Source organism: Gossypium raimondii, chromosome 1, assembly GCF_025698545.1.
Source record: "Gossypium raimondii isolate GPD5lz chromosome 1, ASM2569854v1, whole genome shotgun sequence".
Lineage (NCBI taxonomy): Eukaryota > Viridiplantae > Streptophyta > Magnoliopsida > Malvales > Malvaceae > Gossypium > Gossypium raimondii.
In genome coordinates, this window is record NC_068565.1 from 11,014,128 (window position 1) to 11,042,095 (window position 27,968).

At 32.8% G+C, this 27,968-nt stretch overlaps 3 protein-coding genes across 5 annotated transcripts; 2 read left to right on the forward strand and 1 right to left on the reverse strand.

Moving 5' to 3' along the window:
- The first annotated feature begins 3,643 nt into the window (after window positions 1-3,643).
- LOC105782072 (WEB family protein At5g55860) lies at window positions 3,644-7,388 on the forward strand. 3 transcript variants are annotated; one of them, XM_012606590.2, is made up of 4 exons: window positions 3,644-4,058; window positions 4,320-4,402; window positions 4,817-5,012; window positions 5,371-7,388. In XM_012606590.2, the coding sequence occupies exons 3-4, from the start codon at window positions 4,842-4,844 to the stop codon at window positions 7,153-7,155; spliced, it is 1,956 nt and encodes a 651-aa protein (XP_012462044.1). In that variant the 5' UTR covers window positions 3,644-4,058; window positions 4,320-4,402; window positions 4,817-4,841; the 3' UTR covers window positions 7,156-7,388. The 3 variants fall into 3 exon arrangements, with proteins under 3 accessions (XP_012462044.1, XP_012462060.1, XP_012462021.1); XM_012606567.2 differs by having other exon boundaries at window positions 3,645-4,058; window positions 4,344-4,402; XM_012606606.2 differs by lacking the exon at window positions 4,320-4,402.
- Window positions 7,389-8,104: 716 nt separating this feature from the next.
- LOC105782117 (uncharacterized) lies at window positions 8,105-11,660 on the forward strand. Its single transcript, XM_012606626.2, has 5 exons — window positions 8,105-8,708; window positions 9,995-10,080; window positions 10,169-10,474; window positions 10,621-10,704; window positions 11,062-11,660. The coding sequence occupies exons 1-5, from the start codon at window positions 8,310-8,312 to the stop codon at window positions 11,483-11,485; spliced, it is 1,299 nt and encodes a 432-aa protein (XP_012462080.1). The 5' UTR covers window positions 8,105-8,309; the 3' UTR covers window positions 11,486-11,660.
- An 85-nt stretch (window positions 11,661-11,745) lies between these two features.
- On the reverse strand, window positions 11,746-16,167 carry LOC105782124 (SEC14 cytosolic factor). The gene is made up of 12 exons (XM_052631691.1): window positions 16,104-16,167; window positions 15,777-15,850; window positions 15,644-15,672; window positions 14,739-14,822; window positions 14,585-14,638; window positions 14,302-14,379; window positions 14,041-14,094; window positions 13,500-13,559; window positions 13,332-13,427; window positions 13,033-13,134; window positions 12,839-12,919; window positions 11,746-12,339 (listed from the first exon to the last, which is right to left on the reverse strand). The coding sequence occupies exons 2-12, from the start codon at window positions 15,829-15,831 to the stop codon at window positions 12,019-12,021; spliced, it is 1,014 nt and encodes a 337-aa protein (XP_052487651.1). The 5' UTR covers window positions 15,832-15,850; window positions 16,104-16,167; the 3' UTR covers window positions 11,746-12,018.
- Between the last annotated feature and the right edge of the window lie 11,801 nt (window positions 16,168-27,968).

Genomic DNA, 27,968 nt, shown 5'->3' on the forward strand with positions numbered 1-27,968 from the left:
TGAGATAGGGGTGAAGCCAGAACAATTTTTTAGGGGCGACCGAATGAAATTTTAATTTTTTATAGTCTATATCTTTATAATTTTTAAAGGATTAAATCGAATTTTTATAATTTTAGGAGGCAAAGTGCAATTTTACCTTTACTAATTTAAAATTTTAAAATTTTTTAAAAGGCCTAAATAGCAATTTTCCATTCTTTAAAGGGCCTAAATATCAATATTCTATTTTATGGTTTAGGTGCTTTTTTATGGCTTTTCTGTTTGTTCATTATGTCTTCGTTTTTGTGTTTGCTTCCCTTAAGTTTGAGTGACGCCTTAGAGGATTTTTTTGTGAATTCTTGCCTTTTCAAGAGTAGGCTAACTTATTCAACTTTAAAGCTAAGGAATCGTCTAAGGTCGCGCAATTTATTAGACTAAAATTCTAATCTCGTGAAACAAGAACGTTCATCCCCTCAAGAGCCTAAAAATGATTTTGCAATAAAGCAAGGTGGGTTACAACAAGGTCATTCACTAAAAAAACCCTGGCAACCCTAATCAACAGGGGAAGTCAGAAAATTGCTTTAGGAGGTCAAAGATGAATCGTAAATGTTTTGAGGACTAAAGTGAAAATTTATCATTATACTAACTTATAATTTCATAAACTTCAAAAGGGCTAAAAAGTATATTTACCATTTTCGGGGTCAAGAGCCATTACCTACACCCTATCTTCATCCCAAGGGCGGCAGAAGGAGGTCTTTGGTTCCCCTTAAAAATGGAAATTTAAATTTTGGTCCCTTAAAACTTGTTTTAAATTAATAAATAATAAAATTACATTTAACTCCCAAAATAATAAAATTTTAATTTAATCCTTTAAATAAATTATTAAAATAATAAACTTACATTTTACCTCTCATAAAATCTTATAATTTAATTTCAGAACCTAAAAAGGTTTTGTGACTTTGACACCTGTCTATACCCCTACTAGTCAAGAGACTGCCCCCTTCCCGAAGCATGTCAAGAAGAACCACTAGTGAAAACTCAAAGGTGCCAACCTTTGTTGAAATTGGTGCTGTAGAATTTGCTCGCTGCAAGCCAAGCAACTTGTTGTGCTCGTAGATGGGAGAGGTGAGGAGCTTGAGGGATTCTACTGTATGCTCAGAAAAAAAAAAGGTGCATACGTTATATCAAAATTTTTAACGTTATACCAATACCAACATTATAAATTTTAATAAACGATAAAAATTTGGTATATGTTTTTTCTAAGTAAAATTTTCAGAAGATATCGATAAGGGAAAAGTACATTAGGTGCAAGGTAAAGAGTGTGGAAAGAGCTTGGAAGAATTAGGAAAGCTGATAGATTGGTGAAGCAACCCTACCCATCTGATGCTACTGGTACCTCATTTGAAGAACAAAATAGTGTCGTCACAACCGCAATGAATTTCAATCTTTGTTGATGATTTTCTTCCTACTGGCAACCAAGCATAAGCAAGTAGGTCTAGCTTTAATCTCTACCTACTCATTCCATTATATCACACACCTTCATAAACTAATATTGCCCTTTCTGAAATGAAAACATAAGGTGGAAGATACATTAGTTTAATGAAACAATTTTGAGCTTCCCTTTTTTCCTCACATCCCACTTAACTTTGAAATGGGGGTCTACAGTTTTCTTGTAAAAACAAAGTTGAACTTTGAAGTTACTACATACAGATTCATGGGACATGGAAATCAAATATTAAGTAGTGCATGCCAATGCCATCCAATATAATCCCTTCTTAAGTTTGGGTCCATTTACAGGTCATACATAAAATTTGTACTTCTTATTGCTGTCCCACAACCGCCTAAAGAAGCAGAGGCTAGGTAGCTGTAAGCTGTATTGCTAATTGCTATCCGACAAAAATGCTCTGAGGTTGAGATTGAGAGAGTTGCATTCATTAATTTTAATCAAGAGAGGTTCAAAGGTTATGTTTTGTCTGTTGTCCTACAAGCAAACCAAGTTTCCCTTCCTCTCAATCCATACATTTTCTCTATAATCTTAAAACTTTTAAAATACTCAACTATTAGATTCTATAGTCCCGTGAATTTAGTACATATACTTTAATTTGATCAAATTTAATCTCTATACTCTTTGAATTGGTCAAGTTTAATCCCTATACTTTTTAATTTTTAAAAGTTCAGTTTTGACCAAACAGTAATAGTTAAAATCTGTTTCGTTAAATTCTACTATTAGTCCTACGTTGTGCGAAAAGTTGTAGATTTAGTTAGTGTTCTTCAACTGAATCATTGTTACTCGCTATATTTTTTGAATTTTGGAATTTTAGTTTTAATGCAAACCATAGTCGTTAAAATTTTTAATTGATTTTTTTGTGAGTAACATGTTAAAAAACAATCTGACATGACATTACATATGCGATTATATATTTGTCGTGTTAATTTTTGAAAATAACATAGCTTAATAAATTTAGTAACTAACATTTGATCCTAACTAAAATTTTCAAATACTAAAAATACAAAAATTAAAAATGACCAAAATAAAATATAAGAATTAAATCCACACACAAATTATTAATGAAATTTAACCTATTGCAAATTTATTCATATTTTCTGTTAAAATCAAGACCAAAGGAAAAAAAATTCTATTTGTTTACCATTTGAATCAACCTTACAAGATTTATCATTAAGGTTGAAAAATACTTTAAAACGTGTATTTTAAAGTTTGATATTATCAATTATTGTAAAAAGTGTTTATGAAAAAAAAGTTAAAATATGTATTTCAAACATGGAGAGAGATTCATTTGCAAAGGTAGTAAAATTAACAATTTGTTTATGCTTAATATTTTAACAATTCAACCGTCATATTTTATATCGATTAATGTAATTCAGATATCAAATTTGGAGTAAAGAAAATCTTTTAACTATTTATTTTCTGTAAAAAAACTTTTAAACATTAAATATATATTAATATAAATAATATTTTAAATTGATACAATAGAGATATTAGATCAATTCGAAAGTTTACATACATGCTAAGTACAATTATATTAATAAATTCAACGATTGAATTATTAAAATATCAATGATAAAAATTATGAAAGGGTGTAAAATCATATTAAATTTACAACGGTGTTAGTATCTTTCCCAAATAAAAAAATGTTAAACTTCTTTAATGATAATAAGAAAGCAATTTTGAATAGTAAGTCGTGGCCTATTAATAAGGATTAGTTTGGATTTGAATCAAAAGCTAAAAATTTTGTTATCTGAGTTGATTTAAAATTTTGTTTTGATTTTAACCACGGAAGTTAAGTGATATGGTAATAATCTATACAATAACTAAAGGAGGACAAAATGGAAAACAAAAAAAAAAAAAAGTAAAGAAAAGAAGAAACAAACAACAAGTACAAGAGTGAATGAGAAAGATGGGAGCAGCAGCAATGCAAGTAATTGTATCCATAACCAAACCTCTTTAACAAACACATTTTTCTTTCAGTCATTGTCATTTCGTCACTTCTCAGCTGCCATCACTCTAGACTTTTAACGTGCCAGCCCTGACCATTCTTCACATAACTAGTATCTTTCAGACAAAACTACCCTTTCATTTTAAGACATTCTACAACACTGTCCAAGAAGTACAATCTTGGAAAGCCTGCCTCTCCATTAAGGAAACAGTCTCTCCTGCTTTCTCTCTCTTCATTGTCTTTGCCGATGTAAATTTTTGTCTCAAACTGCTTTCGAATATTCAAATCTTCCTCTTTATCTCTCTCTCAAGTTGCAATTTTTACTAGTTGAAACCTTCAAAAACAAAAACAAAAAAATACTAGCAAAAAGGAAGATAGTTAGCTACCCTCCCCCCTTTTGATTAAAACCCACGAAATCTTTTTCCAAGAAGCCTAGTTGTTTCTTGGCGGAGAATTTTTGATCAAATTTTCTTGGGAGATTACTGTCGAAAGCTTGGGTATTTCTTGGTGGATTTTGGTCGTTAGGTTGAAAGACTAAAAGGGTTTTTATTTTATAGAAAGAAGGAATAGTATGAAGATCAAAGAAGATGGTCATGAAGCTGTGAAGGGCTTTTAGCTTTAGACAAGGTGCTTCTCTCCCCACCCCCCTCTTTCTTTCTTTTTTCATTTGAAGACTTTTTGTTTCTGGGTTTTAAATTTTTTTTTCTTTTGGTTTAAGCAGTTATAGGCAAATTTTCTGACATGGAATTTTGTTTGTTTTGTTAAATTGTCTTTTACTTTTCTTTTGACTTCTAGACTGGAGGCATCAATTTTGTCATGTTCTTGAATTCTAGAAAAATTTTCTTAAAGATATTTCTTCCTTTCTTTTATTGTTTGATGTTGAGCTAGGGTTCTGTTGCTTTGAATTTCTAGGAGAGAAAAGTTAAAGCTTCCTAGCCAATTTGGTTGAAGACTTGAGAAGGATATTTAAGGTATGGTGAGCTTCATTCATAGTGTGATTTTCATGATGATGTTGAAATCTTGGTGATTTTGACCAGTGTTTTACTGGAATAATCTATTTTCATTTATGTACATTGTAGTGAGGATTTTATATGAACTTTTGGGTAGTCTAGGACAGATGTATAACACAAGGTTTCACTTCTTAAACTTATTATGTCTCTTTTGGTTAGTGCATTTTTTCACTGCCTGAAATTACTGGTCTATGTTGTGATCAGCTCATCTTATTAAGACGTTTAGCCATACAGTAATGCCAAAGAATCAGTTGGCTGAAGAGACTAGAAATTTCTTTGAGATTACATTTCTTATTCTTTCTTCTGAGACATGTTGGTGATTGGGAGCTCACATCGCCGACTTATTTTTTTCTTTATTGAACTTGTGAACTTCAGAGTAATAACGAACAAGCAAAACATTATGGTTGCAAAGGGACGCCAGAATGCCACTGACTCTCAGAAAGTGGAGGTGGGAGAGATAGATACTAGTGCACCTTTCCAATCTGTTAAAGATGCTGTCACTCTATTTGGTGAAGGCGCTTTCTCTGGGGAAAAACCTGCCATGAAAAAGGCAAAAGCTCACTCTGCAGAGGTAATACTGATTCGCAGAAGTTCTCTTTCTTCTTTCACCTGAAATGTTGTGTCAAGTCGTAGTAGTATGTGTCAAGTTCTTTCTTTCACTTGTCTATTCTCTGGTTCTCGATCATCTCTAATGATTGTAAATATTAAAAAGCATAAGAATGGTTCCACTCATGATTATGAGTAAAGCATCTATTTTATGTGAAGGCTAAGAAGCCTATGTAAGGAGTGTTTTGACGTCTTTCTAAGCTGCATATATTAATGTTCTCATTGTTCAATTACTAACTGCACAACCAGAGCTTCAGGGATGGATTGCTGGGAAATCTCGATAGTCCATTAATCTTCTATTCTTATTTGGATTTGAGTTGCAGAGAGTTCTAGCCAAGGAGACTCAGCTTCACCTTACTCAAAAAGAGTTGAACAAGTTAAAGGAACAGCTATCAAATGCTGAGATAACTAAGGCTCAAGCACTTGTAGAGCTAGAAAGGGCTAAAAAAACAGCTGAGGAACTCTCACACAAACTCAAAACTGTTAACGAGTCCAAGGATTGTGCAGTCAAGGCTACAGAAGCTGCAAAGAATAAGGCTAAGCAGATTGAAGAAGCAAATTCTGGTATTCTTCCCGGACCCGATGGAACTAGGAGCCAGGACTCGGAAACTGCAAGGGAACAATACATGATTGTAATTACTGAACTTGATGCTGCTAAACAAGAATTGAGGAAGGTCCGTCAGGACTGTGATGCATCCTTAGAAGCGAAAATTGCTGCCTTCAACCAAACAGAAGAAGCTGAACATGCAGCTAAGGTTAACATGGAGAAGGTTGGAGAGCTCTCTAGGGAAATTTCATATGTACAGGAGTCGATCGGACAAGTGAAGCTTGCATCTCTTGAAACACAGCAAGAACAAGCTAAAATGTTTGCTGAAAAGGACACTCAGAAGCAATTATATAAAGCTACCCTTGAAGAGTCAACAAAGAAGTTGCTTGCTTTGAAGAATGAATTTGACCCTAAGCTTATGCGAAATCTTGAAGCTCAACTGCTTGAAACAGATAATCAGATTGGGTCTTTGCAGAAACAGATGGAAAGTGCAAAGGCTTCCGATCTGGAGTCTGTGCGAACTATTACTTCAGAGCTAGATGGTGCTAAAGAATCGCTGCAAAAAGTCGCTGAAGAAGAGAATTCCTTGAGGAGTTTGGTGGAGTCTCTTAAGGTGGAACTAGAAAATGTGAATAAAGAGCATTCTGAGCTGAAGGAGAAGGAAGCGGAAACTGAGTCCATTGCTGGGAATCTGCATGTCAAGCTTCGGAAAAGTAAATCAGAGCTTGAAGCTTTCCTTTCGGAGGAATCCAAAACAAGAGGTGCCTGTGCAGAAATGTTATCAACCCTCCAACAGCTATCAGTGGAAACAGAAAATGCGCTGCGAAAAGCAGAAGAGATGAAAAAGGAAGCAGAGAAGTTAAAGTTGGAAGCTGAAGCCTTGAGAATTGCACTTCAGGAAGCAGATAAGCAGCTGGTGGTTGCTCTGGAAGAAGCGGAAGCTGCAAAAGAAGCCGAGACTAGGGCACTTGATCAAATAAAGATGCTTTCTGAGAAAACAAATGCTGCACGTGCCTCAACCTCTGAATCTGGAGCCAATATAACTATCTCCAGGGAAGAGTTCGAGTCTTTGAGTCGTAAAGTTGAAGAGTCAGATAATATAGCTGAAATGAAAGTGGCTGCTGCCATGGCTCAGGTCGAAGCTGTGAAGGCTAGTGAAAATGAGGCACTTAAGAGACTAGAGGCAACTCAGAAAGAGATTGAAGATATGAAGGTTGCAACTGCAGATGCTTTGAAGAGGGCAGAGATGGCTGAAGCTGCAAAGAGGGCTGTGGAGGGAGAGCTCCGGAAGTGGCGTGAAAAGGAACAGAAGAAAGCAGTTGCAGCTGCATCTCGGATTCTGATAGAAGCACAGATGTCAACAGAATCATCCCCCCAGCACTACAGAATTCAAAAGCAGAACCCAGCAGAGAAAATTGTGCAGGCTAAAATGTTGGAAAAAGAGAAGTCTTCTGTCTCGAAAAAGGTGCTTTTACCTAATATCAGCGGTATCTTCAATCGAAGAAAGAACCAAATTGAGGGTGGATCTCCGTCGTATCTGCCTGGTGAGAAGACTCTGTAACATTGCATTTGCCTGATCTTTGTACATTTATCAATGGTTGAGAGAAACATATTTGATTGTGTGTACATCTGAGAACTGTGAAATCAAATCCCTGTTATTCTTGTGTGAGGAATTTAAAGTGGAACATCTAAGGATTAGTTTGCAAGCAAGGTGGAGTAAATGACTTGTGTATATTATTACTATTAGGTTAATTGATGACTTGGCAATGGAAATGAATGTTTGTGTTGTTTTAAGTGCCAAAAGTTCTTGGAGAGCAATGTGGCAGCAATGATGTTGACGAGCCTTCGGCACGAAGCAAAGTTAAGCTTTGATGTTTTTGGTCACTCAAATGACTGGTAGTATATATATATATACACACACACACACAACAAATGTTCTTCACATCCTGATTATCAGCCTGAAACTTGTCTAATTTGCATTATTTTGATTGAGGAATGAGAAGCAGGTGAATCTACTTGATTTTATATATAAATAAAAACAAGAGTCTGACCAAAGTGGGCATACCTTAGATGAGAGAAAATCTTATGGTATCACCAGTACCAATCTCAATTATTGATGTCAACATGTGAGTCTCTTGTAGTAATTAATTTGATGGCATGATATAGACAAGGGAGTGGGAGTGGGAGTGGGAGTGGGAGTGGAAAAAAAGAAAAGAGACTTGTGAGCCTTTTCCTCTTAATATTTTGACAAATGAAAGCAAAGTCCATTTAGATGAAATCAATCACACTGAAAATGAAAATGCCCTTAAAGCCCATGCATGAGAACACTACTTAACAATAGAAATCATTCAACACTCTCAAGTCTTAAATCAATTGAAAATTTAGTGAATTATCCTAAAATTTGAAAGGAAAAAAAAATATAAACAAGAAAAATACAAAAAAACATTAACATGGAAAAAGAAGTTAAAAATATGGAAAAGACTACAAATTTCAAAACAAATCCATTAAAAAGAAAATTCTCAGTCTATCCCGTGCCACTGGAAACTCTGGAAGTTAGAACTTCCCCCAAAAAGAAAAAACCTTTCATCGCTCTTAAAGGCCAACCATCCCTTTCTCTCTCTGAAGAAAAAAAAAACCCATCATTTTCTTGAAACAGAACTCTTCCTTTTTCCATCCCCTAAAACCCATTTTTTCTACCACTCTTTGTGCCTTGGAATGATGTCAAGTAGCAGAGAAAGAGAAGAGTCATTAACTTTCCCAACAAACCCATCATCGACCTCTTCTCCAATCACAGTTTCAGACCACCTTGACCGTTATCTCCAAGACCCATCTTCCCACATCGGAAGTGCTTCTGGGAGTTACTCAAACGAGGGTCTTCTAGCTGCTGAAACAGCTAGTCCCAGTAACAGTGATGTTGAGTTTGGTTTCTCAAGGCCTGACTTTAGACAGCAAAGTCCAATCTCTGGCACTGTACAGTTCTATCAACGCCATGTCTTCCTTTGCTACAAAAGCCCATCAGTTTGGCCTCCTAGGATTGAGGCTGCTGAGTTTGATCGTTTGCCTAGGTTGTTGTCTGCCGCTGTTCTGGCCAGGAAGGCTGATATGATAAAAGAGGTTAGTCATTAGTGTGCTTTTTCTTTCTTTTTGGTTCATTATGATTCGAAAGATCTCAAGGTCTGGTTAGTGCTTTTGGCTTCAAATTTGTTATCTTTATAAATTTTTGGTGAACTTAAGTGGGTTTCTGTTTTTTCACTTGATTGGCTTAATCTTTTGAGTGATCCCAAAATGTAGAAAATTTGTGGTTTTCTTACGAACTGAATCCCATTTTTATTAATTTGTGGGTTTAATGGGTTTTTTTGGTGGGCCTGTATGAACAGATTGACTTTAGGTTATGGTTCTTTTTTTATCTTTTTAACATAAAATCACATTTATTCAGACTGGTTTTGCTTTTTGGTAACTTGAAGTTCTTGTTTAGGTGAGTTGGAGCTTTGGAGAAATGCAGTTTTGACATTTTGGCGTCACATTTTAGTAAATTAGACTGGGTTTTTTTCTCCAGTGTGATTGTCGTTTTCTCTAAAGGTTCTCATGAAGGGAAATATGATTTTGTGTGTGTGTGTTAATAGTTTCTATTTCACCTTCTTACCTTAGGGTTTAGGGTTCAACTTTAGTACTTTCATGTAGGCTTTTGGTGGTTTGTTAAGTAACTTTGTTTAGGAGTGATTTTGAGGTCTGCAATCTGTTTTCTTTCTAGTTCAGAACTTGTAATTACAAAATTCAATCTGTTTTATTACCTAGGGGATACAATCCTGTTTTCCGATTTGTGTGTTTAAAGGTGATTTAGTGCTCTTCAGTCTGATTTTTTTCTGCTTCATATTTGTTCGTTTGATGTATGCTTTGCATTTCTTACCGATATTTTTCTGAAGCAGAATTATTTTGATTTTATAAGTTAACACACCTAGCTTATGTTAAAGTTTGGATTTGATGTTCTCAAATCAACATGATCCTATGAATCCTGAAGGAACTAAATAAATGATTTCTTTCTTTTTTTATTTCGATAAATGTCTGTTTTTCAACGTGTTTGTTTCAACTTTCTATATTTAATGTGAATGAGATTATGAGGCATCTATAAAAGCATATCCATACTGGCATGCAATGCTGGTTATAGGTCAGTCAGAATTACTTTCCCTTTGTATCTTTCTAGGGCACCACATTGAGTCACTGAGGTATTCCCTTTTGGTTACAATGTAAATCTTTTTATCACCATGAACAGATAAATGACATACTTTAGATGAAAAGATAAATGATATGATAGTTGGTTGTTGGTTTAAGCATCATTTAAAATTTTGAATTTTCCCTGTCCACCATTCTTACATTATCTATTTCTGCTTGTCTTCTTATAGACCCGCTTGACAATATGTGAAGGGCATGATGGGACTGAGACATCCAATGGAGATGTACTAATATTTCCAGACATGATTAGATACAGGTCTATTGCTGCTCCATTGAGGTTTCCTTAGATGTTTCACCTTTACTTTCAAGCTTAATACTGATCACTGTTTTAGCTAAGGATGCAGGAGATTGACCCATTTTGATGTTGACACTTTTGTTGAAGAAGTACTTGTAAAGAATGGTGAGTGGCTGCCTGGAACTCCTGAAAAACTAGAAGGGTCATTTGTTTTTGTTTGTTCTCATGGATCCCGAGATCGGCGTTGTGGAGTTTGTGGACCTCCACTGGTTAGCAGATTCAAAGAAGAGATAGTATTGTATGGTCTTCAAGGTAGAGTGTCTGTTAGCCCATGCTCACACATTGGGGGTCATAAGTATGCAGGAAATGTTATTATATTTGGATCAAATTTCAACGGAGAAGTCACTGGACATTGGTAGGAGTGATCTCTCTTCCACTGGCTATTTTGTTGAATCTCCCTTTATTTGTTAATTTAGTTTCTTTTTCTTCATGTAACTCTTCTACTGGATTGATAACTGAACCTCCTTTTTATTTTTTTAAATTCATATATATTTTGTGCAGGTATGGGTATGTTACCCCTGATGATGTACCTACACTGCTAGAGTGGCATATTGGGAAGGGAGAAATTATAGATGCGTTGTGGAGGTAACTTTTTTGGCATCAGCTTGCTTTGTTATTATCAATCCTTCGTTCGATGTCGGTTTCATGTGTAGAATATAATATAAGAGGATTAAGAATGCAATATGCCAAAACTTTAGTATTTAAGGTGGGGCAAGTGTGAAATAGAAGTTGCAGCGAGTAATTTGACTCAAAACAGAATATGAGCATGTAAAATGATGCCGGGAAGATGCTCAAAATCTTCACCTTATATTGCTCTGTAGTGAACAGTGGGAGCTACGGTAGTACCTTGAATGTTTTCTTACAGAACAAGAAATGTTCAGAGTATAGACACGATTTGACACATTTACCATGTATAATAGGGGATTTAAATGCTTATTTCAGGGGTCAGATGGGTTTATCTGAAGAAGAACAGAAGAAGTTTCAAGAACTAAGGCGCCTAGCAAATGGTGAAACTACCAAAGAGGCAACACAAAGACAAATGGATGAGATGAACATAACTGCCTGTCAATCTCAAGACAATCTCGCAAGCTGTTGCCAAAGAAACAGCAGTTCTTGTTGCCATGACCCTCCAAAGTCGGATATTACAGATGAGGGGGTAGCAAAGCTGACACCCGAAAAGAAAAAAAGTGGCAAGAAGCTTATTTCGAGGATAAATAGCGGAAAAGGTGCCAGTGTACGCAAGGTTTGTGCCAAACCAACTTGGTTCGAGAGCTGGGAACGTGAAGATACATATGCTGCTCTTGCTGTTGTTTGTGCTGCTGCATCAATTGCTGTTGCTTATAGCTGCTATAAACAGCTAAGTTAGAAGTGTGATATGATGTTGACATTGCTTATACTAAGCTGATGGTAAAATGAAGTCTCTCACACCCCTTTTGAGTACTTTTGCTATTTTTCTGCAAGAATTTTGTTTGGCATTGGCCATATTCCAATTATCATCTTCCCCAGTTAATGAATGAGGAGTTAGAAATGTTGACGTTAAAGCTAAACAAGTTATTAACTGATGTGAAGTAGCAATTGCCATTAATGCATATTATCATCAACCAACCATCAATCTTAAGATAACTATTCAAGAAAGCTGCATGTAGTAGAACTGGGAAGGTCTTGTTTCATACAGAGTCTCGTTTAAAAAGAAAAGGCATGCGCAATTATCCACAACAAGGTGGTATACCAAATTACACCGGATCAGTTGTCTACCAAGTCTGCATCGAGCTGATGCAAGAAAGCTCTGCTATAACATTTGAAGATCGAAATACAAGGCCTCTCATTCTACAGTTGTTAATCAGTCTCGGTTCTTTGTAACATATTGACAACAGCTATGTAATCGGTATTATCTAAAATCTAAACACCATTCACTTTAAGGCCATTTAATGACTTGCACAGGCCATTCTGGTCTGCAAGCTTGTGCAACTCAGATTCAATTGTCAATGCAATTGCGGTATCATCTGGATCTGGCTCAGGAAATTCTACATGTACTGACCCATGTTTGATCGGCGAATTGGTCTCTTTATGTGTAGCTTGATGCTTTATGTAAGTGTAAAGCTGTTGATGGTAGGTGTGATCCAACGAGAAACAATTATCTGCAGTTCCATTGCTGCTGTGACGGGTTGATCCAGAACCTTCTTTTCTACAAAAATGTGGAAGGGATGAATAATCCATTATCTGCATAGTTGGAATGAACATGTCAAAAGTCTGGAAATAATCGTAACAAAGCTGGATCAAGCAGTAAATCAAAATCATGTCAAAGCGAGCAAAACCTTATTCACTAAAATTTATCAGTATGTAAAGAAATGATAGCAAAGGAGCAAAATGCCTTAAGACACAATCACACAAGAACCAAGTGAATGATGAACGCCTCATTTTTTGAATTATCCATATAGATTAAAATTCAATGAAGCTATGTTTTCATACATCAGAATAAAACAATACATAAAACCATGACAAGTTGGTTTTGAAAAAAATTAAAGGACTGATTATCTAAAGGTAGTTGAAAGCAAACTAAAGGCTTACTACAATCCTCTTCACATTACCAGATCATAACATTAACTCGCAAGTCGGTAATGATTTTAACATAGGTGCAAAGACAAGAAGTATTTCTGACATTTGAAACAGACAACATGCTAAATAGAGTTTTCAAACTAGGACGGAAGGGTTTTCTTACTTTCAGCAACTCATCCTTTCCAGAACCTTGAAGCACCTGAATTTTCCTCTTTGTCCTTTCTTGCAAGAGAGGTTTTACAGCCTGCCAATAATTGCAGAAAAGCATTAGCCTTTTTTTTTTTTGGGGGGGGGGGGGTGGGGGCGGCATAAATTAACTGAGAGAAGAGAACTAAGAAACATAAAATAAGAAAAAACCTTCCAACATGCCGAAAATATATATGGTGCATTGACAATATAATACGTCTGTGTCTTCTCAGGATAATTCAAGTCATCGATTGTTGATATAGTGGTCAGTATCTGCATTAGCACATAGCACAGGAGACTGATCAGCATTAGGAAGACGAGGGTTAGCACAGTAATGAGCAGAAAATTTTCTTTTCCATTGATTCACTTTTTTGGATGCTTTCCTGTGAAGAAAATGAGAACTCTAACATCATGCCAAAAAGTAATTAAACAGAGAGTAAGAGAGAAGGTTATATGAAATTAAAACATACCTTTATTTGATTCAATGCTGAAAGCTTCAAGCCAGTCATATCCAAAACCTTCAGACAAGTGCTGATATGCCGTCCATACTTCTCAGTGGCAGTAGGCTATAACAAAAGCAACTGTTAGCAAGCAATTGTACAAGTGAAACAACATCAAAGTAGCAGCGTCATACCCACCAATACTACACGGTCTCGGTATTCATTCATTTGAATGTGCGACTGTACATAGTAATTCACCTGCAACACAGAATGACAGATTTAAGGGTTATAGAAATAACCCAACAGTGCATGCTGAAGCACATGCTCGTACTAAAAGATGCCTTCCACCCAACAATTTTCCCTTTCTAACACATTAAGTATCCAAATCCTACTAGTATTATTAATTAAACATGTCCGCAAGAAGGAGAAAGTGTTAATGAAAGAGAAAAAAGAATGCAGTTATGGTCAATCTCCAGGAGAAAATGGTGCCAATTTCCAAGTGACTTGTGCCCTCAATTAAGCTCTTGTATTTGTGCATTTAAACATAAAACACAACTTACTTTGCCCTAATAGATTATACTGGACACAAGTTAACTTTTTGCAGAAAAACATATGGGTACTTAAAAGCTCAATAGTGTGCCTTCGGATGATTTCTTTCAACAACCGTTTCAAATATCAAACCAGACTCCAAAGGCTGCAATGCCAAATTTAGAAATACAATGAGATATGATGTCCTTACAGATGCTTTGTCATATGTGCTGAGCCCAACACCAATAGCAATGACAGGAAGACCCTGGAAATGTAAGAAGGAATGAGGCAGTTAATCACCAAGGAAGCTCTTTCGAATGTAACAAAAGTTTTCCTCCCAAAGAAAGTGATATATAATAACAATATATTCTACATATTGTCACATCAAAACAAATGAGTTACTAAAACCAGTTGCAGGACAATCACAATACATATGAATATGAAGATATACGCCAATGGAATAAGTAAATACCTCTTTTGAGTAACCCGACAATCCTACAAGCTGAGAATCTCGAACTGCTCTATATAAGTCAGTGGGGATAATTGGTTTCTACATAATGAAAAAGTAAAATGAGTTATCTCATGAATCAACAATTACCAGAACAAACTTTATCAGCTACCGCTGAAGTTATTTTTAGCAGCTGAGTCAACCACACAAGTCAGTATGATCTCTATAAGTGTATATACACATGGTTTTGCAATATCATAAATCGAAAGATATAAGAAATCAATTAGGGTTCAAAGGAAAAACTCACCGCTAATATGTTGTCAATCTCATTCTGAATTCTCCATTGTAAGCAGTCAATTAACTGCACCAGGGAACAAATTACGATTTAATAAACAGAAAAAAAATGGTATACTTGATGCACAACATTTAATTATAGCCTAAGTGCACCAGGTGAATCTCACCATTTTATGGGCTTTCTGAACATTCCAATCTCTCGCTTTGAGAAACCGCACTAAAGCTTCAGTTGGATACCCTTGGTGCATGTTCTGCAGACCGGGATAACCAACGTTAAATAGAACCTCAGCTGATCATAGTACAAACCAGAAATGTAAAAGGCTGTATTCATCTATCCTATCCACATGTCAGGTGTAGATCATTGTAAAGATTTTAATTCCTTCAGGACACCTCAAATGTCAATAAAAAGTAGAGGCACTGGGACAGAAACTCGTGAGTAATTTATTTATCTACACACCACACTTAGCCTTAGATACTTTATGACGTTGCTAAAATCTAGATATCCAACTTGTATAGTTATATCTGTAGATACTTGATTTTGGCAACTAATATTTTTGTTTCTCCTTAGGTATAAATAAACTTATTTTGCAGGAACTTGCATAGGTAACCTGGAAAAAGTAATCTACAAATATTTTAAGAATAACATCATGTTTCAGTAACTAATCAAAAAGGTCATGCCAGAAGCTAGTAGTAACTGAGTTTTGAGTAACTCTTTGCCAAGGTACACGACTAAGTAACTACACCCCAGAAACTAGTTAAATACTGAGAAGGAGACCAAGTTCTACACAGAAGCAACTACAACTTCACAGAACAAAAAAAAAAGAAGAAGACTATAATTGAGATAAATCAAGCAAGAGATAGATCAGGATCAACTCAGAAAAGAAACAGTTAAATATGAAATTTCATGACACCAAGCAATCAGGTAAAGTCCTAAGCAAAAGTTCTAGTAACTAAAAGAAACTTGCCTAATTGTTACTACAAAAGAAAATCTAATCTGTATTTTCTATTTTCTCTTCAGCTCATTACCTCACCACCCAATTATTTAAATAAAAAGAAGAAGAAGAAGACTAACCTGAAATGTGCTCTTCATTCGCTCATCAACTGTTGGCCAAAGTTTCCCAAAAAGAAATATGTTAGTGATTTACAGACCAAAACAAAAGAAACCCAAGAACACAGAAATGGTTTTTTCCGCCCTTTAATCTCACCAGTTTCCATCAAGGAAAGAAATTGCTTAATAGCTTCTTGATGAGCATTGCTCATTTTCTCTTTCTGCTTTTTCCTTTCTCACGAACAAGAAGAGAAAAAAGAAGATAGTAAAGAACAAAACTTTGATAACAAAAATTAAAACTTAAACTAAAAACAAAGCTGTAGTGCTACTCAGTTCGCATTGTTGCTCTCTTTCTAGCTGAAGTTTAAATATTTAAGCTTAAGAATCACAAAAAGAGATGCAAGTAAATAAAAGAGCAAACTTTTTTTAGAAAGAAATAATAAAAAGAATAAAAACCGAAACTATTGAAATCTGGGTTCCTTACTTTTTTTTCTTTTTTTCGTACGCAGCTGCTTTAAAAGATATTATTAAAGAAAAATATCCTTAGCTTTTTATGAAGTGAACGGTTAAAAATGTAAAGAAAAATTATTCTTATAAATATGAAGTATTTATGCCTTTGATAGTAAAAGTAAGGTCAATTAAGGCTTTAATTTAAAAAATACAAAAAACAAAAATAAAAACAAAACAATAGAATTGATGGGTACTTGTCTTAGACCTTGGCACATCTAAAGGGGCATGCGTCCCCATACCACTTGTTTCTAGTTTTACTTTGGATTAATGGCTGACCCTTTGCCTCAACAATAGGTGATAGATTTCTTTTTTAATTATCAACAATAATAATAAAAAATCATGATCTTTTTGTATGAAGTCGGTCTTTTTTTATTACAATATTTGACATGTTTTTATCTTACATAAACTTATAAAGAAAGAGATAAAAGTTAAATTTTGTTGGGTAAATTATAAAAATAGTCATTTTTGTTTGCTTCAGATTACATTTTAATCACTTAAGTTATCGTTTTGTTACGAAGTGGTCACTCTACCGTTGAGCTTCGTTATCTCCCTAACGGCGATCCTACGTGGCAGTCCAAAGGGGTTTTAAATGCCAACTTCGCTGTCTTATGTGGCAGTCTAAATTAAATTTATTTAATTAAAAACCTATCTTCATCTCAGCAACTAAACATCCAAGATGATATTTAAAACCCATTTGCCGTTAGGGAGATAACGATAGAGTAACCATTTCATAACAAGACAATAACATAAGTGACTAAAACATGAAATTTCAAACATATGTAACTAAAGCATAAACTGAAAGTCATGTTATTCATATAGCTATTTGAACATATTTTTATTAGGAATTGGTCAATCTAATCGTATGGATTAAAATTTGATTGATTTTATAGTTGTTTATATTTATAACTTATTTTTCTTTCTTTATATGCTGAAAAAGAGAGAGTATAGATCAACGAAATTAATTGAATTGAATAGCAAATTTAATGGTTCACATGCTTTGTTTGTAGTGCAATTAAAAGGTAAAGGTAAAGTGATGTGGGTATGGGGATAGAATCATGTGTATATATAAAGAATGCATGTCTTTGAAGTTTCATTCATTACATGTTTTCCATTTCAATATATATTTCTAATTATATTTGTGTGTGCCTAATAAGAGAGAGAGGCATATGTACTTGTTCACATCACTAACTATCTAGAAAGAATATAGAGAGATTAGATGCTAAACAAGTTTCAATAATTAAGCTAATTAATAAGAATGTTCCCACGTGTTGCTTGCTCCATCATCAAACATTTCACATGAATAGTTTGACGTCATATATAATTAATGTTTCTCAAAATTATTTTAACTTGGGGTTTTTCTTTTTCTTTTTGAATTTTCATGTGATTGTAATTCACATGGATTGGATTGATTAGGTTTATGTTCCCCACAATTTTATATTATATATATTGATACGAATCGGTTATAATTATATTTGTTTCGCTGTCTTTTGTTTTTATAATTGGATTTGTGAATGTAGGCCTTGATTGGGTTAATATAAAAATGTTTGTAGCTGGAATGATGTCATTTTTCTTTCACTTTCGAAATTAAGTAAATTGGTCTTTTTTAAAATCGAGTAATTTAATTCTTGTCAATTTCAAAGTCCGTAATTAAGTACAATTAATCATGAGATTAATTTTTTGTCAATTGTGCATAATTTTGATTGGTATAATAACAAATTTAATCCTTAAATTTTACATGTTTTGTCAATTTGGTAATTATTTAACAATTTTAGCTCGCAACATTCATGTAAATGTGTAAATGTTGAGGCTAAATTTATTGAATCTTTAAGAATCTAGACCAAATTGACAAAACATGTAAACATCAAGTTAAATGTGTTGTTATACCAATCAAAATTATGTACAATTGACCAAAGATATTAATGTCGTGATTAATTGTCCTTAATTGCTCGCTTTCAAAATTGACAAGGATTAAATTGTTTCGATTTTCTAGAGGGACCAATTTGCTCAATTTCAAAATTGAGAAGGACGAGAGAGATTTTTTTTTACCGAATTTCTTTTATTTCTCTCTCCCTTTTTAGTTTTTCCTTCTTTCTGTTCCTTTTCTTTTACAAAGATTTGAAGGCTCGTATCAATTGGTATCAAAACTTTAATAATGGTTAATACACATGGTAGTAAGTTCCTTAAAGGATTCACCTAGTTTCAACAAGAAATGTAACAACATGTGGAGCATCACACGTAGGATAAGTTGGATGATTTCAAATTGAGTTTAAATTAGATTTTAAGAAGTTGTTCAACTTGATTACCTTAAAGGAAGTGTTAGAATTGATTGACTCAAATCTTTATTTAAATAAAATACAGTGGTAAAATAAAATAAAAATAAAATCCATATAGAACTACAATTCTTTTATTTTATTTTAGAACAAGGTTTTTTAAACCTTATTAAACTCCATCTATTTGATATTTATTAGAATAAGGTGTTTCAATCTTACTACACTCGTATTAGAATATGATTTTACAAGCCTATAAATAGATACTCCTCTTGTAATCATTCGAATTCGACATAGTGAATTTTCTTCTCCTCTGCCCGTGATTTTTTCCGGAAAGGGTTTCCACGTAAAAAATCTGTGTGTTCTTTATTTTTTATTTCTCTTTTCTTTATGATATATTTTCATTACCGACATTTTATTTTTTTACAAATTGGTATCTGAGCTTTCGAGTTGTTCATCTCAATCACAGTAATGATGTTTTTGAAGTATGAAATTCTGCTGTTGGATCACAACACCAGATTAGCGTTGTGGCAGATAAAGATGCAGGCAGTTCTTACACAGATGGACTTAGAGGAAGCCCTACTAGAGGTAGATAAGATGTCTTCGACGTGACAGAGGAAGAGAAAAAGCACAAGGATCGAAAGGTGTTAACACAGTTACATCTGCATTTGTTTAACGAAATTTTACAGGATGTGATGAAGGAGAAGACCGCCGCTGGATTTTGGAAGAGGTTGGAACAAATATGTATGTCAAAAACTCTAACTAACCAGCAAGCTGCATATGAAGCAGCGTCTTTATGCTCATCGTTTGGAGGAAGGTGCATCTGTGCACAAACACTTAATAGTGTTTAAAGAAATTATCTCAAACTTGGAGGCCATGGAGGTTTAGTATGATAAGAAAGATCTAGGGTTGATTCTACTTTATTCGTTACCTCCGTCTTATTTAACCTTTAGAGGCACGATTTTCTATAGCTGTGAGTCTCTCACAGTTAATGAGGTTTATGATTATTTGACCTCGTATGATAATATGAAACATCTTGTGGTTAAAATCGACTCTCAGAAAGAGGGTCTCATTGTATCAAGATCCTGATTTATTCTTGATAATTTTACATGACAGATCCTGATTTATTAAGTTTTGTATCAAGATTTTTACGGTTATTACATTGGCTCCTAAGGAATACAAGTTTGATCATTGAGGCTTGTTATGGGGAATTTTTTTTCTTTTTTTGCCCAAACTTGGAGTGATTTATTGATAAAACAAAGAAAAGATTAAAAATAGGACGGAATAAGAAATAGGCAAAAACAGGGACAGAAGGAGTAAGAAAGAGTTTTAAAAAATGACGAAATGTGTGGAAAAAATCGAGTATCATGATGAAAAAGAACAAATAGAACTTTGAGTTTTTATTCAATGAATAAGGGTATTTACAATGTTTCTCCAAAATCTATATTTATAGACATAAAAAGTATAAATTGTTATAAAATAAAAGACAGAGAATAAAGAACGAAGAGAATGGAAGAGCAAAGAGAGAGTGTATTTTATTGATCAATCGAAATATTTACAAAGCTTTACCAAAGTCTCTATTTATAGGCATAAGAAGTATAAATAAAGTAGAGATCTACTTATAATGACTATTAGAATTTAAAGTTCATCAAAACTTATCTTGATCTTGATGGACATCCACTTAATAAGATATTCATAACACTCCCCCTTGGATGTCCATTGGTAGATAATTGGTCTCATTAAAACCTTATTAAGATAAAAACCCTGTGGGAAAAAAATTTCCTAGTGAAGGAAAAAGAGTACACATATCTATAATACACATAATATGCTGTCTCATTAAAAATCTTACCAGGAAAATCCAATGGGACAAAACCTCGTTTAAGGGAAAAAGAGTACAATACGTATTTACTCTCCCTCATGAAAGTATTACATGCTTTCTCATATTCTACGTATTCAACCTTGAATACTAGTCTTTCAATTGACTATTTGAATATATTTGCTAAGCATTTATATCACCATTCTTTTGAAAGTCATGAGTAAGGGGAAATTTTGGGAAAATATATTTTGATTTCTTCAGGAGTTTCAACAATAATCATAACAAAATTTAATCACGATCACTCTATAAAAATACAAATAGGTATTTTGGATCATTTTATAATCCTCTTTCAACTACTATTGATTGAGTCAAATTTACCACATATGTTCAATTATTTCAATTCATATAAATGAACAATATCTCAAGAATTTCAATATGCTTCTAGCATTCTAAAACCTTCAAGGATTTTAATATAAACATTACTATATAATGATTCATAAAAGGTTGTAACAACACCATTAGACGCAAGGTCAGTTTAATAATATATCTAAAGGTTATTGCATCCACCACAAAAAAATATTATATCTTTTCATAATCAATGCCATGACTTAGCAAAAAAACTTCATATTTTATTCCACTTTTGCAAAACTACTTCATTTGTACCCTCACCGACTTTATACATTTAGATATTTAGACTGCTGGTCCAAAAACTCCATGAATTTGAGTTGCGTCTTTCTATTTTGACCAATCTATTCTATATCTATATTTCTCAAGAGATTTATTTAAGATCCTCCTTTTATTTCATTATTTCAACAATAATATTGCATGCAAAACCATTGTTAACCAGTTTTATTATTCAGTTTCACATTTTCTCGAATTGACATAACTTCTTGAGATATCTTATTATCACTATTTTAATCTTCAGTTTCAGGTACTTGAATCTCTTCTGGAGTTTTACTTATTAGTTATGTCTTGAGTCTCTTCTGGAGCACCTACCTCCACTATATAAACATCTAGAAGAATTATTTTCTTTTATGAGAATTTTCATATTTGGAACTTGTAATGAGTTATCCTTGTTGAACTTCTGGTTCAAATTTCTCTTCCCCTAACTCATTATAAGTTATTATTTATCTCCCCCTAATGTCAGGAAAGCTATCGAATCAAAATAGTAATCACAAATCATGTCATAATTGAATCGCCAATACATTTAAAACATTTAAAACATATAATAATTCAAGGAGACTTGTAATTACTATATATTCTCAACTTTCTTTGAGGATTCACTCATCTTTGTTGTGGTGGAGCAATTGAAACATATATGCACATACAAAAATTTAAAGTTGAGAAATATTTAGCTCTTGACCAAAAACCAATTATAATGGGGAGTATTTATAACTTATTGGCTTGATGCGTACAACACATAAATCAACGTAATCTCATGTTGAAATAGGAAGTTTAGTTATCATAAGTAATGATTTAGACATTAATCAGAGGCGTTCAATCAATAATTTTTCTAAACTGTTATGCGCATAAATAACAAGCTTTTACAAAAGTTTTTCAAACTCAATCAATAAAAGACTGAGATATAAAATCATCAGCTTTAGCAAGATGAATTGTCTTAATTGTATAATCTAAAATTAATTATTTAAACAAGTAATCTTGCAAACAACAGGTTGCAAATTGATAACACATATGTGATTATTTTGTAGATGCATCTACCAAGAATCATATAATATCAAAATCATCCACGTGGTAGATGAATGGGCCCATATTCATTTCAAAAATGCAAGACATTAAATCTCAACTTTAGCTAGTGATTTTCCAATAAGCAATTTTCATTAAGAACAAGCAACAAATGAGAATTCTTTAAATTAAAAAATCTTTTGGTTCTTTAATGAATGTCCATATGAATTCTCAATTAATTTCCGCATCATATACGATCCAGGATGGTCTAACTGGTCATGCCAAGTTGTAAATGCATTTGTATCAGTAAACTTCTGATTTACTTTAACATGAATTTCAATTGTACTAATAATATCAATATAAATTATGACAAATTGATAATATTACCGCCATTCCTTTTACTTTATATCCACATATATGTACTATTGTGACATTTACTACTGGAAATGTCTAAATCAATGTGAAGTTTATAATGCCACTAAGTCAATAAATATAATTTTCAAATAATTATATGCAATATTCGCTTTAGAGAATATGTCAAAATCTTTAAATGTAGGGAATTTGGTCTAGTGGTATGATTCTCACTTTGGATGCGAGAAGTCTCGAGTTCGATTCAAAATAATTTTAAAACCCTTTTAGCAAGAGTTTTGTATAATCAATTAATTACCGAGAATAACTGCCTAGGTCATGTATAGAAACAAGCTTATAATAAATATATCAATAAACGTCACATCTCAAACATAAAAATATGACATAATGAAAAACTAGCAATTTTTTTTCATAACCATCATCATAAATATGCATGAAACTTAATTCAAAATCCAACCATTCAAGCTCATAGAAATAGAATAATATAAAATGTATGAACTACTACCTTTAATAATTCTTTGAACTAAATCAAATCTGAATAACCGTAAGATTCATTGATTTGTTAACATAAATTTACATACTAGATACATTTTAATCAAATATATTATTTAATTATAAAACCTACTATAGCGACATAAATAAATCGTTAATATTCATTTTCACGAACAAATGAGATGCTTAAAACAATATGTAACACATGTAATCAAAACTTAAAAAGAAGATCATCTCAAAATATTTAAATCATATATCAAGTTGAGTTAATATTTAAAGCGTACATTTTTTTCTTTTTTTTGTTCTACGTTGAGTCTTGACGACAAGAAGTAAGCAAATTAAACTTCAGTAGTAGACTTTGAATCCAGTCAAAATCTATTAATAGCAAACTTTGAGAGTGAATCTTATTTTTCAAGTGTACAATAGGACATAACCAACGACTCTTCATAAATAAATTGTCTCTCTTCTTAAAAAGTTCTTAGAAATTCTTGTTCTTTTCTTGCTTTCTTCATTTTTCCACTTCTGATGGTGAGAAAATTTATTAGGACCATCCCCCATGACTATTATTATAGTTCAATTTACTACATCCACGTCAAAGATTATGTCTTTCAAATTTATTACATATTGTTACATTCTCTTTAGATAATGGTTAGGTTTCGTGGCTAAAATTTTTTGTTCAATCATAAGTAAAAAAAAAATTCATGATATTGCTACCATAGGAGCCCATTTGAATCATGAAAAGTTGAATAAGTTCTCTCTTGCAATTTATTATCACTAATATTTTCCAGATAGTCACAATCAATTCAATTTAATAACAAGAGTAATCAATAACTCAATCCTCCATTGATTCTTATGAAATATAATCTTTTCATCATTCATAATCTCAATTTGAGATCCATTATGAATATCTTTTAAAACTAATGGATTAACCATCACAAGATATTAATATATTAGTTCTTCTACAGACTTTCGACTAATTTTGTACTTGCCAAATATTGGAATAATATTAGTTTTATTTTCTTTTGTGCTTGCATTCACTTGGGAATGCAATAGATTTACTAGGATGAACTTATAAATGTCCCAATAGATTCTTTATTTCATAATCACCATCGCAAACATGCATGGATTTTAAATCAAAATCTATCTATTTATGTTGTCATGATTAGTCTACAATTATAATAAATATGATCTAATAAATAAATCATAGTAAAATATACCTGAGATTCTTTAACATTATCGCTATCACCATGGCTATTATCACAAGCACACGTAAGGATTATATAAATTTCTTTGCATAATGATTACCCATAGTGTGCAGGCCTCAATTGAAAACTGAAATAGTAGTAGATCTAGAAGGTAATCGACAACAGTTTGAGCAGCAAATTTGGAGTGATCAACTATTGCATTAGTTGCTGCTTGAAAGAGGTAAGGTTTGGTGAAAGGGAAAAAATTTTGTGACTTATGGAGTTAAATAATTAAAAGAGAATCGTGTTGATAACATGTTATAAAATAAAAGATAGAGAATAAAGCATAAAGAGAATGGGAGAGCAAAGATAGAGCGTATTTTATTGATCAATCGGAATATTTACAAAGCTTCTCCAAAGTCTCTATTTATAGGAATAAGAAGTATAAATGAAGTAGAGATCTACTTCTAATGGCTATTAGAATTTAAAGTTTATCAAAACTTATCTTTATCTTGATGAACATCTACTTAATAATGTTGGACAAAACACATTAGTGAACAAATATGAATATAAATAAACAAATATTTATATGAAATAAAATAAATATTTATATTTAAAATATCATATACGAGAAATCAATTAGATAAATAAGATTATGAAAAACCATAAATCGAATAAAGAATCGAGTTTTACAAGATGTTGAGGCCTATTTTACATAATTTCCTTAAGACAGATTTGGTTGCTCCTACGGTACTTGGAGAAACATTGGTCAACAGTCTCCCAGGATACAACAACACGATGATCGAAGCAGTGATCAACGAACAAACCTTGCCTTCTTCTGTCACCAGAACGTTGGAAAATATGGAGGGGAAAAGAGAAGAATTTTGGAGAACAAAATAAACTCGGTGTGAGAGAGTGTGTGTCAACAAATTCTGAAGAATTCTTTAGGCTTTTATAGGCATTCAATATGGAGGAATTTTTGGAAATATCCATAAATAAAGATACAAAATCTGTATTAAAGGAGCAATTAAATCAATTTGATTAAAATCAAATAAAATTGATTGGAATAAAATAAAATCAAATAAAATAGATTGGAATCAAATAAAATCAGGATATATGTCCTTTTAAATCAGATTTTGTATATTTGTTAAGAAAAAATAAATTTTTTGTTGCCCAACTCTGATGGGTTTGGATCTGCACCCCCCCTGCGCGCGAGGCAAGATTTCAAGTTTAGTCATTCATTCACCCTTTAAGTGGGTTCTCATATATATATACATCTCACACTTGGTATTTAACCAATGTGGGATCTAAGCTTTTCTTTTTCTCAACAAATATTCACAAGTAGCTTACTTTGAGCATCAATTTCTCATTTATCACTCAACCATTTTGTGCATATGATATACCGTTGTAAAAGTCTCATGGAGTAGAATATAAAACCATAGTTTTATGATTCAACTCTTCACATTTACCAATCGAGAATATACCTCAAAGTTTTCAAAAAATTATAATTTTTCCAACAAATAAGATATTCATAACATAAATAAAATAAAACTCTATTTCTAATGAATATTAAAATCTTAAAATACATCAAATTTATCTTGACCTTGATGTATAACCATTTACTAATAAAATAGTCATAAGAGTTTCAATTAGACTTTTGAAGTGAGCGTTAGTTGTGGGTTGTTAAGGGTTGTTGCATTCTACCTAATAAGGCAAATACTTCGGGCCCTGCTTGGACAAAACGTAAGATATTGTCTATAAATTGAAGTATGCCTTGTTCATTAATATCTCAAAAATATTCCACCATAGTTAGGGCAGTCTAGAGGTGCTCATGGGCCGGGTGGCCTGGTCCGGCCCGACGGCCCTCCCGAAATATGGGAGGGTTTGGGTAAAAATATAGGCCCGAAATACGGGCTTGGGCAAAAAAATGAGGCCTGTTTAAAAAACGGGCCGGGCCTCGAGCACCACTTTTTTTGCTTGGGCCCGGCTCGAATATAATAAATATATATTTTTATTTTTTTAATTTTAAAATATTTGTAAAATACTTTTTTAAAATTTTTTTATTTTTAAAATAAATTTTTAGTGTTTTATTAAAAATGGGCCAGGCTGGGCCGGGCTTAAGAATTTTTTTCTCGGGCCGGGCCTAGACAAAATCTTAGGCCCATATTTCGGGCTGGGTGAGCCCGGGCCTAGGATGCGGGCCAAAATTTTTTCCTGGGTCCGACCCATGAGCACCTCTAAGGCGGTCAATCCAACTCTCATACGAGCTCCTAGCGGTTCATTTATCTGACCGTAGACTAAAGCCACTTTTGATTCCGCAAGATTTTGTTCATTAATTACTACAGATTCTTTCATTTCCATGTAAAGATCATTTCCTTCACGAGTATGTTCACCTACTCCATCAAATACGGATAAGCCCACGTGAGCTTTGGCAATGTTGTTGATCAATTCCATAATGAGTATTGTTTTACCTACCCCAACCTCCCCCCTAAAAAAAAAATAGTCTGATTTTTCCTCCACGACGATAAGAAGCTAAAAGATTGACTACTTTAATTCCTGTTTCAAGAATAGATAAAAAGCGGGCGCAAATTTATGAATAGGGGATGTTGTATGAGTATCTACAGAACCTAAATTATCAACTGCCTTTCCAAGCACAGTGTTTATCCAAATTCTGAAATTCAGTTAATATAAAAAATGTGTGCAATTGAGGGTAGTGAATACAAGAATAATGCCATGTCTTCTCAGATCCTGTTCTGAATTCCTTTTTTGTTTTCTTACTAGTTTTGATATTAATACATTAATTCTACTACGGCGACACACAAATTACTACTGGGACTTTACATATCAAAGTTGTATATATATCATGAAAATGTTGCTGTAAAAAATATAGTGAAAAGATAAAAATCTCTAAAATTTTATGTTATATATAATAGGGTTAAATTGTCATGTGTTTCTATATATATATATATGTTACTATACCTTTATATTGATACTTGTCAACCCCGATCTTATTTATAGAGTTTAAAAACTCCGTTGATAATATACATTAGATTATTGAAAATCAATTTTGAAAAATATTTTAAAATTTTGTTAAAAATAAAATTGTTTCATCCTAAGAATGCCTTTATTGTAATGTCTTTAAAATTTTAAATATACAAGTGAACAGTATTTTATATTTAAAATAATAAAATATAATTCTATACTTATTATCCAAATATGTAAGTATTTTATTATTTAATTAATATAAAAGTAAGTATGGTAAAAGTAGGATGTGAGAATCAGATTGCGTTTTGTCCTTTTTACTTAAACTATGGGTAAATTAGTTCTTGTATGTTGGACTAAAGAGTAAATTTATTCTCTATTAAAAATTTTATCCATTTTTACAGTTAAAAAGTAGCGTAACTAACATTATAACCAGAAAGTTACACATGACATCTCACGTGGATCTCATGCTGACATACATAAATCAGTTTTTAACAATAAAATGAATGAAATTTTTAACAAAAAGATCAATTTAATCTTTGATCTAATACACATTTTAATACAAAAATCCTTATAGTTTGTTTACTAACATCAACAAAAACAACTTTTACTTTTGGTTAAAAATGGAATTTTGGAAGGAGTTTTTGGTCTATCAAAAGGCACAGCTAAATCACTTTATTTAAAATACCAAACAATGGGAAATGTTTGGTTACAAGATTATGGCAATTGAAAGAAAGAGTAGGTCCATCATGCTTTCTTGGTGTCAAGATAAGCATCATACAAGTTTTGTTTTCTCACTAAAAATATTATTTCGAAACAAATAAAAAGTAGATGTTTGCACTTTGCAGAGGTGAGGGTTTGGGAGTGATGGAATATTAGGCATTAACCCATTATAACAATTTAAAGAATAACTCATCATCTAAAACCTGAGGCCATTACTTAATTTTTTAGGCATCACAAAAAAGTCATTCTATATATTAACATTCGACTCGAGAAATCGAAAACCAACTTGAATTGAGACGTTCGGATGATTTATAAAATATAAG

Bases quoted from the DNA above. Each gene is read 5' to 3' on its own strand.
- LOC105782072 (XM_012606590.2), top strand. From the start codon at position 4,842: ATGGTTGCAAAGGGACGCCAGAATGCCACTGACTCTCAGAAAGTGGAG. The intron at 5,013-5,370 runs GTAATACTGATT...TTTGAGTTGCAG, and splicing joins CAAAAGCTCACTCTGCAGAG to AGAGTTCTAGCCAAGGAGAC.
- LOC105782117 (XM_012606626.2), top strand. From the start codon at position 8,310: ATGATGTCAAGTAGCAGAGAAAGAGAAGAGTCATTAACTTTCCCAACA. The intron at 8,709-9,994 runs GTTAGTCATTAG...GTCTTCTTATAG, and splicing joins AGGCTGATATGATAAAAGAG to ACCCGCTTGACAATATGTGA. The intron at 10,081-10,168 runs GTCTATTGCTGC...CTAAGGATGCAG, and splicing joins CCAGACATGATTAGATACAG to GAGATTGACCCATTTTGATG.
- LOC105782124 (XM_052631691.1), bottom strand. From the start codon at position 15,831: ATGAGCAATGCTCATCAAGAAGCTATTAAGCAATTTCTTTCCTTGATG. The intron at 14,639-14,738 runs GTGAGATTCACC...TCCCTGGTGCAG, and splicing joins TTCAGAAAGCCCATAAAATG to TTAATTGACTGCTTACAATG. The intron at 14,095-14,301 runs GTATTTACTTAT...TTACATTTCCAG, and splicing joins TGTCGGGTTACTCAAAAGAG to GGTCTTCCTGTCATTGCTAT.